The sequence below is a fragment of the Pristiophorus japonicus genome, chromosome 3 (assembly GCF_044704955.1).
Source record: "Pristiophorus japonicus isolate sPriJap1 chromosome 3, sPriJap1.hap1, whole genome shotgun sequence".
Classification (NCBI taxonomy): domain Eukaryota; kingdom Metazoa; phylum Chordata; class Chondrichthyes; family Pristiophoridae; genus Pristiophorus; species Pristiophorus japonicus.
This window is the reverse complement of record NC_091979.1, coordinates 262703088-262716806: the sequence shown is the minus strand read 5'-3', so window position 1 is coordinate 262716806 and position 13719 is coordinate 262703088. Positions and strand designations below refer to the sequence as shown.

The window sequence follows — 13719 nt, the reverse complement described above, 5'->3', positions numbered from 1 at the left end:
CCCGACCCCAATCCGTCCACTTCCAACTTTAACGGAGGCGGGACAAGGGGAGGGCAGCCAACCCACTCCCAGGAGACGGGTTGGCCAATTAAATATTTTAATGAGGCTAGCAGCCTCTATTTTAACCTGCTTTGCAGGTGCAACAGAGGTCGGCTGGGTTCCCTAGGCCTCGGGAAACCCATCAGTTGAAAGAGGTGAGGACAGCTTCGGGAGAAGGCAATGCTTCCCCCCACCACCCGGGTCGGGGATCAAGAAGCCCCATCCCCCGCCAGTTTCTGCAAGCAGCCGCAGGCAACTTACCTGCAGCTGTGGCCTACTCCCGAGTGCTCCCCGCCCGATGGGGGCAAAGCCTGTCAATCAGGCTGACTTCCGGACGGAAACCTGTCAAATCAAAACTCAGAGCATGCAGGGAAACCTGAACTTCTGGGTTTCCTAACAGAAACTCTGCTCCCACCTGCCTACGCAGTCCATCCTGGTCAACGTACAGTCTAAAGAATCAGAAACAGAAGTGACAACAATGCAAAGTATGTGAGAGGCCTAAAGAGAGCAAGGCACACACGCACAAGCAAAAGCAGAAAATCAGAGCAGAGACAAATGAAAGACACAGGATTTATTATTATTTTTTTTTTTTAAAAAGCCTTGTCCATGAACTGCTGCACATTAAATTTTCAAACTAGATTGGAAGGAGATAAACTTAAAATTCCAAAGTATGATGATGCAGTAGTTGTTACACCATTTTTTACTGTCTTCAACTTCAATGTGGCTCCAATTTATGAATCAGAAGGCAACAATTCTTCAGTATCTAAACTACTTGAGAAAGCGAAGCAGTAGACAAGATAAAAACCATAGTGGCCATTGAAGACCAAGTTTAAGGATTCACTGAAATAATCAAGCGATGCTTGCTGCAGTCATGCCAGTCAATAAAACCAAGCACCCGACAAGAATCCACTCCCTTTCCATGATGCTTGGTTTAAAACACCCAATTGGGCTAGATCCCAAACAGCATCCACAACCAGTCTCGGCAGTCTTAACAAGGTTGGCCTTTTTTGTTAGGTATAGTGGCTAAATAATGAAGGTTTCATTGACCCTATAATCAACTCACCTTGTTTTCTTTCGAATTTCTTCCACCAGCTGTTTGATGTGATCCTCCATGAATTCAATTTTTTCATTTTTACGTGCATGAGCTTTCTGCAGCCGCACAATACGTTCTATCAGTATGGTCTTGTCCACTTCAGGGAAACTGTCACCCTGCACAGGACAGCCAGTATTTTCTGCAGACCGCTCTTCTTTACTGCACCGAGCATCAAGAGAACCTGGAATTCAATACAAAGATGATTTCTGGAGTAAATAGAAAAATAATTCAGGATGATTTATTTAAACTGCACAATTATATTATCCTGGGCTCAGAAAATATAAAGTTTCTTTTTAAAAAAAAAAGATTATATGTTACAGCAGTAACAGAGATGTCTTTTATTGTTAGAATTTCAATAAATTCAGCAATTACGGGCAATTGAATGAGGATAAGTGATTCTTTTCCATTTTCAAGCTCGGCTTGTGAAATCCCTTCTTAATACAATGTTTCACTCTACAAATTACATTTCCCCATGCATGGAGGCGAATAACTGAGTTTTCTCTATTTCAAATATTCTTGAGCACTTGTAACAATAAACATATTGGAGGACAACAGCAAAATACTGCGGATGCTGGGAATCTGAAATAAAAACAGAAAATGCAGAATTTAAACTGGTTTCACTACTCTAATGACTATGTTAGAAATCACTATTGATGATATTTGTGGAAAATGCTTGACTTCATTAAATGGCATTTCTCTTCACGATTTTAAAGGTGGTGTTAACCCATTTATTTTAGGTAGTAAAAAATAAACTCTGAAGTACTAATGTTGTGGCAATAATGCTTTCTCAGTGCTGAAATTTTATGTAGAATGGTAGCAACATTCGGTTTGTCAGAAGCAAAATTTTGCAGATGCTGGAAATCTGAAATAGAAACAGAAAGTGCAGGTCAGGCAGCATCTGTGGAGAGAGAAAGAAGAGAATTAATGTTTCAGGTCGATGATCTTTTGTCAGAACTGAAACGTTAAGTCTACTTCTCTCTCCACAGATGCAGCCAGACCTGCTGAGTATTTCCAGCATTTGTTTTGTAACATATCATCATCATAGGCAGTCCCTCAAAATGAGGATGACTTTCTTCCACACCAAAAAGGGATGAGTTCACAGGTGTTTCAATGAAAGACCTAATATTCCAGATTCCGAACTACATATTGAAGGGTGGAAGATGCCTGTGCGTGGATTTTTTTTAACGTGTGGTGACTGTTGCACACCAGCCACCACACAAGCGTGACAGAGCTAGGTCTTGGTCCAGTGGCAAGGATTAATCAAGACGACTGGAGACCAGCTCTGCTGCACGGGCCTAGTGCGCGCACATATCAGAGTGTGGGCTGGCCCGTGCTGCTCCTGGGCCCCGAACTCTCACCTCTCCCGGGTCTCGATCACATCCCTCTACATTCTATCTCCGCTCCTTCACCCCGACCTCATCGCTCCTGCTGTGCCTGCCCACGCTCCAATCACCGACCTGGACCTTGATGACGTCCCTCTTCCCTGCCGTCGCCCTCCTGCACCAACTTGCGCTGTACCTTGCAGTGGCCATGCTGTCCAGGGGCCGCTGCTCGCCGCTCCTTTTATGGCCCTGACCTGCCGCTGATGGTCTCTTGCAGGTCGGGGCCGCCATGCTGTCCAGGGACCGCTGCTTTTGAACATATGTAACATATGAGCTGGCTTGTAGGAGTTACTAAGCTCAGCCGCATAAACATTAGTGCTATCCTGTTTTAAACGTTATTTATTTATTTTTAAATGCACATCTTCGACTTTCTTGGGTGCTGAAACCCGTTCTTGGTTAAGTGGTTAGATAATGCCACTGCAAAGGTGCGCATAAACAACTTGGGAGAAACCCACTCATTTTTCTTCACAGACCCTGTAGAAAATTTCCCAGCCTGTGCTGAACACAATCTCACAGCAACACAGTAATGACTTGGAATTCAGTATGTGAAGCATTACAGTTGCAAACCACACCAAGACAGAGCACTAATACAAAAGCAAAATACTGCAGATGCTGGAATCTGAAATAAAAACAGAAAATGCTGGAAATCTGACCCGGAGATAACCAGCATTTTCTGTTTTTATTCCAAGGCAGAGCACGTTGGGGCTCCAACACTGCTACTCGTGTATATCAATGCACTCTGGCAAGCTCATATAACTTCAAGACTATGCCCCCATTAACCATATCAACACTAAATATTGGCCCAGATTTTGCAGTCAGAGGCGAAGGAACGGCACTTGTGGCACTCTCTACAGGACACTCCATAGACCCTCGCGGTTGTGTGTGCCAAAGGCCTTTGTAAGGTCGAAGGCGGCCATGTATAAAGGCTGGTGCTGTTCCCTGCATTTTTCCTGTAGCTGTTGCGCTGCAAAAATCATGTCCATTGTGCCCCGTAGGGGACGAAATCCACACTGACTCCGGGAGGAGTTCCTCGGCCACAGGAAGAAGACGGTTGAGGAGGATTCTAGCGACGACTTTCCCAGTGGCTGATAGCAGGGAGATTCCTCTGTAGTTGCCGCAGTCGGACTGGTCCCCTTTTTTAAAGATGGTTACGATTACTGCATCTCTGCGTCTGCGCACAGAGGCTGAACTCCAGGACATAGTCGACGTATTTACTGAGGCATACAAAAGCATGAGCCTTACGCTAAACATCCGTAAGACAAAGGTCCTCCACCAGCCTGTCCTCGCCGCACAGCACTGCCCCCCCAGTCATCAAGATCCACGGTGCGGCCCCGGACACCGTGGACCACTTCCCATATCTCGGGAGCCGCCTATCAACAAGAGCAGGCATCAACAATGAGATCCAACACCGCCTCCAGTGCGCCAGTGCAGCCTTCGGCCACCTGATGAAAAGAGTGTTTGAAGACCAGGCCCTCAAAACATGGTCGATAGTGCTGTAGTAATACCCGCTCTCCTGAATGGCTCAGAGACATGGACCATGTACAGTAGACACCTCAAGTCACTGGAAAAATACCAACGATGTCTCCACAAGATCCTACAAATCCCCTGGGAGGACAGATGCACCAACATCAGCGTCCTCGTCCAGGCTAACATCCCCAGCATTGAAGCACTGACCACACTCGATCAGCTCCGCTGGGCAGGCCACACAGTTCGCATGCCAGACACAAGACTCCCAAAGCAAGTGCTCTGCTCGGAGTTTCTTCACGGCAAATGAGCCAAAGGTAGGCAGCAGAAACGTTACAAGGACACCCTCAAAGCCTCCGGTAAAGTGCGACATCCCCACTGACACCTGGGAGTCCCTGGCCAAAGACTGCCCTAAGTGGAGGAAGTGCACCCGGGAGGACGCTGAGCACCGAGTGTCAACGCCGAGGGCATGCAGAAAGCAAGCGCAGGCAGCGGAAAAAGCATGCGGCAAACTAGTCCCACCCACCACTTCCCTCAAAAGACTATCTGTCCCACCTGTGACAAAGTCTGTGGCTCTCGTATTGGACTGTTCAGCCACCAAAGAACTCACTTCAGGAGTGGAAGCAAGTCTTCCTCGATTCCGAGGGACTGCCGATGATGATTGATTTCAGTGTTGAATCTATTGGCGAAGGCTGTTACAGCACTCCCTCTGGAGGAGCGGGGTATCTGACAGCAACTTCCAGATTTCCATCTTTAACTGTGCATGTTCGGATGCTGGTAGTTGCTGTCTGATTTACTCCACTTTAACGGTGAGCGCTGTTAAGCTCACTGTTATTATCGACGCAAAATCCAGGTCATTGTATTTTTCATTTCTTTAAACAAAATCCCATTATGTTTCTGTTGAAGTTAAGCACAATTCTTGGTAACCTAAGATTTTTATTAAAAAAGAGGTGCAGATTGCAAAACTATCCATATATTAGATATATATAGAAATAAATAAATAAGATTCAGCAGAACCATCACTTGCATAGTCCACTGGTCAAAACAACTTTAAGTATCAAGTTTTACAAATATTTATCCATGTACTTCATTTCCACGGCATCTTAATTTCAAAGCAGAAATTTTTCCCTTAAAGAACTTTGTTGAGAACCTTAATATAAAATGACTGTTTCTACTGGCCCTATTAAGACCTGCTAAGTGTTTCAAGCATTTTTTGTTTTTGTTTGAGATCTGATTGGAGTCACAGATTTTTTGCCACATCTGTACAACACTTTCATAGTCTTCACACACATTTCATTCTGCCAATCTGGTTTATCTGCCTAATCCTAATTCCCCTCACTTGCACCTATGCCAAGATCCCCAAACCATTGAAATCAATGAAGTGGAGATCATCATCTGCTGTGCAACAAACAGCAATACTTGCTATTCTTAGTTCCTCCACAGGATGGCACGGTGACCTCTAAAAACAAATATTAAACAGAGCCTGTTATTCTTATTTACTCCAGAGGGGGCACTGCAACCTCTCTTAGCCCATTACAAAAAAAAGAGTCGAAAGAAACTTTGACGGGACATAAAATGGGCTGTAGAGGATCAGCCGCCATTATACAATGGAAAGGAAAATTGGGCGATGTGTATAACAGGCTACCACCTTTTTTATGCCCCCGACGAAGCTGAAAGTTTCAGCAACCATTTCCTCCACCTAACTGAGGGCAAGGTGAGGGGAAATGTACTCATTTATTTAATAATTCTTGTAGCTGGTATACTTAGTACTCGGGTCCAAAGTGTCATATCTTGCCTATCTTTTGTGTGTCTAACTGATTTCACAAAACCAACTAAGACATTTCAAAGGTAATTCATTGGATATAAAGCAATTTGGGATAGAAACATAGAAAATAGGTGCAGGAGCAGGCCATTCAACCCTTCTAGCCTGCACCGCCATTCAATGAGTTCATGGCTGAACATGAAACTTCAGTATCCCCTTCCTGCTTTCTCGCCATACCCCTTGATCCCCCGAGTAGCAAGGACTTCATCTAACTCAATTTTGAATATATTTAGTGAATTGGCCTCAACTACTTTCTGTGGTAGAGAATTCCACAGGTTCACCACTCTCTGGGTGAAGAAGTTTCTCCTCATCTCGGTCCTCAATGGCTTACCCCTTATCCTTAGACTGTGACCCCTGGTTCTGGACTTCTCCAACATTGGGAACATTCTTCCTCCATCTAACCTGTCTAAACCCGTCAGAATTTTAAACGTTTCTATGAGGTCCCCTCTCATTCTTCTGAACTCCAGTGAATACAAGCCCAGTTGATCCAGTCTTTCTTGATAGGTCAGTCCCACCATCCCGGGAATCAGTCTGGTGAATCTTCGCTGCACTCCCTCAATAGCAAGAATGTCCTTCCTCAAGTTAGGAGACCAAAACTGTACACAATACTCCAGGTGTGGCCTCACCAAGGCCCTGTACAACTGTAGCAACACCTCCCTGCCCCTGTACTCAAATCCCCTCGCTATGAAGGCCAACATGCCATTTGCTTTCTTAACCGCCTGCTGTTCCTGCATGCCAACCTTCAATGACTGATGTACCATGACACCCAGGTCTCGTTGCAACTCCCCTTTTCCTAATCTGTCACCATTCAAATAATAGTCTGTCTCTCTGTTTTTACCACCAAAGTGGATAACCTCACATTTATCCACATTATACTTCATCTGCCATGCATTTGCCCACTCACCTAACCTATCCAAGTCACTCTGCAGCTTCATAGCATCCTCCTCGCAGCTCACACTGCCACCCAACTTAGTGTCATCCGCAAATTTGGAGATACTACATTTAATCCCCTCGTCTAAATCATTAATGTACAATGTAAACAGCTGGGGCCCCAGCACAGAACCTTGCGGTACCCCACTAGTCACTGCCTGCCATTCTGAAAAGTACCCATTTAGTCCTACTCTTTGCTTCCTGTCTGACAACCAGTTCTCAATCCACGTCAGCACACTACCCCCAATCCCATGTGCTTTAACTTTGCACATTAATCTCTTGTGTGGGACCTTGTCGAAAGCCTTCTGAAAGTCCAAATATACCACATCAACTGGTTCTCCTTTGTCCACTTTACTGGAAACATCCTCAAAAAATTCCAGAAGATTTGTCAAGCATGATTTCCCTTTCACAAATCCATGCTGACTTGGACCTATCATGTCACCATTTTCCAAATGCGCTGCTAGGACATCCTTAATAATTGATTCCATCATTTTATCCACTACTGAGGTCAGGCTGACCGGTCTATAATTCCCTGTTTTCTCTCTCCCTCCTTTTTTAAAAAGTGGGGTTACATTGGCTACCCTCCACTCGATAGGAACTGATCCAGAATCAATGGAATGTTGGAAAATGACTGTCAATGCATCCGCTATTTCCAAGGCCACCTCCTTAAGTACTCTGGGATGCAGTCCATCAGGCCCTGGGGATTTATCAGCCTTCAATCCCATCAATTTCCCCAACACAATTTCCCGACTAATAAAGATTTCCCTCAGTTCCTCCTCCTTACTAGACCCTCTGACCCCTTTTATATCCGGAAGGTTGTTTGTGTCCTCCTTAGTGAATACTGAACCAAAGTACTTATTCACTTGGTCTGCCATTTCTTTGTTCCCCGTTATGACTTCCCCTGATTCTGACTGCAGGGGACCTACGTTTGTCTTTACTAACCTTTTTCTCTTTACATACCTATAGAAACTTTTGCAATCCGCCTTAATGTTCCCTGCAAGCTTCTTCTCGTACTCCATTTTCCCTGCCCTAATCAAACCCTTTGTCCTCCTCTGCTGAGTTCTAAATTTCTCCCAGTCCCCGGGTTCGCTGCTATTTCTGGCCAATTTGTATGACACTTCCTTGGCTTTAATACTATCCCTGATTTCCCTAGATAGCCACGGTTGAGCCACCTTCCCTTTTTTATTTTTTTTTGACCTCTTCACTTCATCCCAGCCCCGACTTCAATCTTTCTGCTTCAATTTGCAACTATAGCACTTTTGCGCTTCCTTGAACCTTTCTCTGAAGTCCCGAGTAGTCCAGGGCCAAATTTCACAAAGTTCAACAAGAAGCTGAGAGGAAACAACACCAGGCTCAAGGATTCACAGAAAGATGTTGAGAGATAAGATAAGGCATGATTATAAATGCAAGTTCTTTCATGAATCAAATAAATTTAATTAGCATTAAATGAAAACCGTATTAAAAAGCAACCAAAAGCTACTTTCACAAAATCAAATCACAAATTTACTTTCCCATTAAAATCAAATAAGGAGAGAATCAGATTATTGCAAAAAAAACATTTTTAATGGCCATGACGGTGCCTAGTTTCCCCACTTTCCTTTAGTCGTCCACCCCGGGCATTTTACCAACTCCTACAATCTTGAACATCACTGCCAGATCTCTTTCCTCTCCTCCCTCCCCACAAAATTATCAAGGTTTGCTGAAGGGACCTGCCTTAGAATGGCCTCAGTATTTCATACCACTCCATTGCATACCTCACACAATTCGTCTCAGCATCCTGCCTTGGTTACTCCCCCGGGACACTCCAGCTTTGGCATACAAAGTAACTGGTGGAACATTTATGCTCAGGGCCGAACTTGACCTCTTCACGTCATCCCAGCCCCGACTTCAATCTTTCTGCTTCAATTTGCAACTATAGCACTTTTGCGCTTCCTTGAACCTTTCTCTGAAGTCCTGAGTAGTCCAGGGCCAAATTTCACAAAGTTCAACAAGAAGCTGAGAGGAAACACCAGGCTCAAGGATTCACAAAGATTCAATGAAACACAAAGCTATACGGAGTGGTATTACGGATGCTGCAAACTGGAAGGAACCAAGATCAAAGAGTGCAAGCTGAAAGCAATTTTGTAAAAAAAAAATGAAAACGGTATGGACAATGGGAAAATAAGCAGGACCAGGGCACACAGTTACAAGAAAACAAATTGTTATTTAATAGCTAGTAATCCAAACTCTCTTTTTCCCATCCCCCCAAAAAACTCTTTTCTCTATTTAAAATCAATGCTATTATGGGCATTGCTCCTGTGAACTTTCCTTTCCTATTCCTCAAAAGCTTAATCTCTTGCACCCTACATGGATCTTCAGTGTGTTGAAATACAAACTTGGTATTATCCAACCACTTCACCTTGATTTATCATTTAACCTCAAATTAGTTAAAATAAAGGCTGCTGGGTGCAATTTCAATTTTTTTCCAGCTTCAGAAGCCATTATAGGCAAAAGCAGAAAGATATTATTACTTTACCCGTTTCTGTAAATGACAACATAATTTTGCCCTATAAAATGAAGTAATGTGGTATTTACTTTTTTGTTTACCTGATGAACTTGAACGACTTCCCATGCTGCTTGCCTCTTTGCTGTCATAGTTGCCATTTTCCATTTGCTCTAATCGCCGTCGTGCTAGAAGAAACCCACACGGTGCTAAAATTACATTTCTGAACTCGATCTAAAATGACACTAACGTTGTGAAAATCTGATCATCTCCAGGAATTATCTAGATTTGTAATCTCAAATCGTCCAAAACCTACAGCCCTTTCATTTTGGGCCTCCTTAGTCATTGGGAAGTCTATGAAGTCCATCCTGCGTGCGTACAGTGCAGTAGTCACCTGGCGAATGCTGCAATGTGTAGTGTGCTGTGAGATGGAGCATATGCTCCCCCACTGATGCCTGAAAGGAGCTGGAGGCATAGAAGGCAAGTGCCGCAGGCACCTTCACCTCAACGGGCAGTGCAGTCCTGATGCCGCTGGTAGACTGTAGGTCTGCCTATATGAGCTGGCATATCTGTCAGCACTTCCTTTTGGAAGCGTAGCCTTCTAACGCATTGTGCCTCAGAGAGCTATAGATATGAGGGATGTTCCCTGTAAAGTTGTTGGGGGTAAGGCCTCCTCCCCATACGTCTGCAATCTCTTCGATTATGTTCAAAATGATCATCGATAAGCCTTCTTCCAGCTCGCGCTGTATAAATACAGCAGCCAGGAATAATGGCTGACATAGTATAGCCCCCACCTTTTAAAATGTCCTTAAAAGTCCTTTAAAATGAACTATAAACTCACATAAAACTTCAGTATGAAAAACGCAGACGACTTCTCCCAATCTTATTACGCACTCAACTTGTGCTCCGTTTTCAAAATGGCGGCGTTAGCGCCGGGTGTGACTGCTTTTTGCTGGCGGGTTCCCGGGCAGACTCTAAATCGGGCAATATGGCTGAAAGTTCCACCCGGGGCGCTAGTCGCTAGTGCAGCGTTGCATGCAAAGTGACATCATCCAAACGGTGAAAACATCGGGCAGGCCTTTGGTTTTGCGGCAGTGCTAAAACTTCTGCCGAAAGTTCCACCTGTTATTCGCCTCGTTTCGCACTCCAAAAAATTTTTTTGTGCCGCGCCCAAGCGCTAAATGGGGCACAAATTAGCCGAAAATCCAGCCCTTTGCCTGATTAAGCGGAATCATCAAAAACCATGGGTTTTAAAGTCCCTCCCTGAAGTCAAAATGTGCACCAAGCATTTTGCAAATTATGTTTTTATAGTTACACAGGATCAGTTCGATGCTTTATAATCAGAAAATTATTGATGCACGTCTTGCATTTGCCAATTCATATGAAAAATGCTTACTTTACAAGGTACAAAGGGCACTTAACATTCAGAGGGCTGTAAAGCCAATCAGAACAGTACCAGTAAGATCAAAAAATGATGGCGGTCTTGAATATCAAAATATTATGATACAAAAGAAGAAGAATTTATAGTACTTTTCCACTTTCCACCCACCTTGCTGAAGCTGTTTAGTGAGGTCCTTAATGTTAGTTGCTTTCTTTCGTTTCTGTGTGACGAGGTCATCTTTAAGCTCCTCTACTTGTAAAGTCAGCTTACTCACTTCCTTCTGTTCAGAGATCACCTCACTCTGCAGAGTTTTCACATCCTGCTGTCGGAGCTGCTGTTCTTTCTGCAATCTGTCCACCTGTGTACAAACAAAACCAAATATAGTAAGTGGCACTGAGCTGCTCTTGGTTGAAATGTGAGGTTGTTGCCATCTTTGGCAAAGTGACTATGGGCAGGTTTCAAAACATGTGCTGTATTTTTCTTAATTTATATTGGTAACAGTAAAAAAAAAAAATTAAGTTTTACCTTTTGAACCTAACCCATATTAAAAATCAATGAACGTTGCAAGTCACTGGAAATGGGTTGCAAAGTATACACAGTAGAGAGACTTATTTTTCAGTACTAGTATTACGGTATTAATCATAGTAATTTTCACCTTCGGTATACAACTCATGGTACATTTAACTTTTTGCCATTCATTTCACTGCAGCTTAAATAACAACAACCAATTAACCACTTAGAATGTTATTTACAATTAAATAGGGCTTTAAACTAATTAAGAGATGTAAGCAGGCTTAACTTCCAACAGTTTTCTGGGAGAGTTTTATACCCAAGGTAAGAGGAGTTAGTCTACGAAAATGGAATTGTGCCTTTGGGTTGGAAAACTGCAAATTATTAGAGAATTGGAGGTAACCTTATGATATGGGTTGGTAGGTAGGAGAAAAATAGTAGGGATAAAGAGTTTGTTGTCTGATTGGTGGGATGTGACAAGTGGTGTTCCCAAGGTATCTGCACTGGGGCCTCAATGTTTTACCATAGAATCAAAGAATGTTACAGCAAAGGAGACCATTCAGCCCATCGTGCCTGTGCCAGCTCTTTGAAAGCGTTATCCATTTAGTCCCATTCCCCTTCTCTTTCCCCATTGTTCTGCAAATTTGAAAGTTATTGAATCTGCTTCCACCACCCTTTCAAGCAGTGCATTCCATATCATAACGAGCTGCATAATTTTTTTCCCCTCATGTTGTCTCTGGTTCTTTTGCCAATTACTTTAAATCTGTATCCTCTGGTTGCCGACCCTTCAGCCATTGGAAACAGTTAATCCTTATTTACTCTATCAAAACCCTTCATGATTTAACACCTCTATCAAATCTCCCCTTAACCGAACAACCCCAGTTTCTCTCATCTCTCCACATAACTGAAGTCTTTCATTTCTGACACCGTTCTAATAAATGTGCGGTGCCCAGACTTGGCCACAATACTCTAGCTGGGGCCTAATCAGTGTGTTTTTTTTAATATAAAGGTTTAGCATAACTTCCCTGTTTTTGTATCCTATGCCTCTATTTTACAGCCAAGTATACCGTATGCCTTTTTAAATAGCCTTCACAACTTGTCCTCCACCTTCAAAGATTTGTGTACATATACCCTCAGGTATTTGTTCCTGCAGCCCCTTTAAAACTATACCATTTTGTTTATATTGCCTCTGCCCATCCTTCCTAATAAAATGAATCACTTCACACTTCTCGGTGTTAAATTTCATCTGTCATGTGGCTGCCTATTTCACCAGTCTATGTCCTCCTGGACTCGGTTACTATCCTCCTCACTATTTATTGCATTTCCAAGTTTCATGTCATCTGCAAACTTTGAAATTATGTCCTGTATCATCATAGGCAGTCCCTCAGAATCGAGGAAGACTTGGTTCCCAAAGTGAGTTCTTTGATTGCTGAACAGTCCAATACGAGAGCCACAGACCCTGTTACAGGTGCGACAGACATTCGTCGAGGGAAGGGGTGGGTGGGGTTGGTTTGCCGCGCGCTCCTTCCGCTGCCTGCGCTTGACCTCTTCACGCTCTTTGTGTTGAAACTTGAAGAGCTCAATGCCCTCCCGGATGCACTTTTTTCACCTCGGACAGTCTTCGGCCAGGGTCTCCCAGGTGTCTGTGGTGATGTTGCACTTTACCAGGGAGACTTTGAAGGTGTCCTTGTAATGTTTCCGCTGGCCACCTTTGGCTCGTTTACCATGAAGGAGCTCCGCATAAAGCATTTGCTTAGGGAGGCTCGTATCTAGCATGCGAACTATGTGACCTGCCCAGTGAAGCTGATCGAGTGTGGTCAGTGCTTCAATACTGGGGATGTTAGCCTGGACGAGAACACTTATGTTGGTGCGCCTGTCCTCCCAGGGGATTTGCAGGATCTTGCGGAGACATCGTTGGTGATATATCTCCAGTGACTGAGGTGCATATATACATCGTCCATGCCTCAGATCCATACAGGAAGGCGGGTATTACTACAGCCCTGTAGACCATAAGCTTGATGGTAGATTTGAGGGCCTGGTCTTCAAACACTCTTTTCCTCAGACGGCCGAAGGCTGCATTGGTGCACTGGAGGCGATGTTGAACTCCGCATCAATGTCTGCTTTTGTTGATAAGAGGCTCCCGAGATATGGGAAATGGTCCACGTTGTCGAGGGCTGCATTGTGAATCTTGATGATTAGAGGGCAGTGCTGTGCGGCAGGGACAGGCTGGCGGAGGACCTTTGTTTTACGGATGTTAAGCGTAAGGCCCATGCTGTCATCTGCCTCAGTGAATACATTGACTATATCCTGGAGTTCAGCCTCAGAATGTGCGCAGACGCAGACATCGTCCACATACTGCAGCTCAGTATGTGGACGGGGTGATCTTGGACCTGGCCTGGAGGCGGCGTAGGTTAAACAGCTTTCCACTGGTTCGGTCGTTTAGTTCCACTCCAGCAGGGAGCTTGTTGACTGTGAGGTGGAGTATGGCAGCAAGGAAGATTGAGAAGACGGTTGGAGCGATGATGCAACCCTGTTTGACACTGGTCCGGACGTGAATTGGGTCAGTGATGGATCCGTTGGTAAAGATCACAGCCTGCATGTCGTAGTGAAGCAGGC

General features: G+C 44.2%; 2 protein-coding genes across 5 annotated transcripts in view; one reads left to right on the top strand and one right to left on the bottom strand.

Moving 5' to 3' along the window:
* Positions 1 to 13719, bottom strand: part of ccdc186 (coiled-coil domain-containing protein 186) — a 124765-nt gene that overhangs the window by 45929 nt on the left and 65117 nt on the right. For 2 of the 3 annotated variants that reach the window (XM_070876599.1, XM_070876601.1), the window contains exons 12-14: positions 10762 to 10951; positions 9305 to 9400; positions 1103 to 1313 (exon numbers count right to left, since the gene is read on the bottom strand). In XM_070876599.1, coding sequence (XP_070732700.1) covers positions 1103 to 1313; positions 9305 to 9400; positions 10762 to 10951 — 497 coding nt within the window. The remainder of the gene's footprint in view (positions 1 to 1102; positions 1314 to 9304; positions 9401 to 10761; positions 10952 to 13719) is intronic. The other variant, XM_070876600.1, reaches the window with a different exon arrangement.
* adrb1 (adrenoceptor beta 1) overlaps positions 1 to 13719 on the top strand; it is a 96738-nt gene that overhangs the window by 62242 nt on the left and 20777 nt on the right. The window lies entirely within an intron of this gene.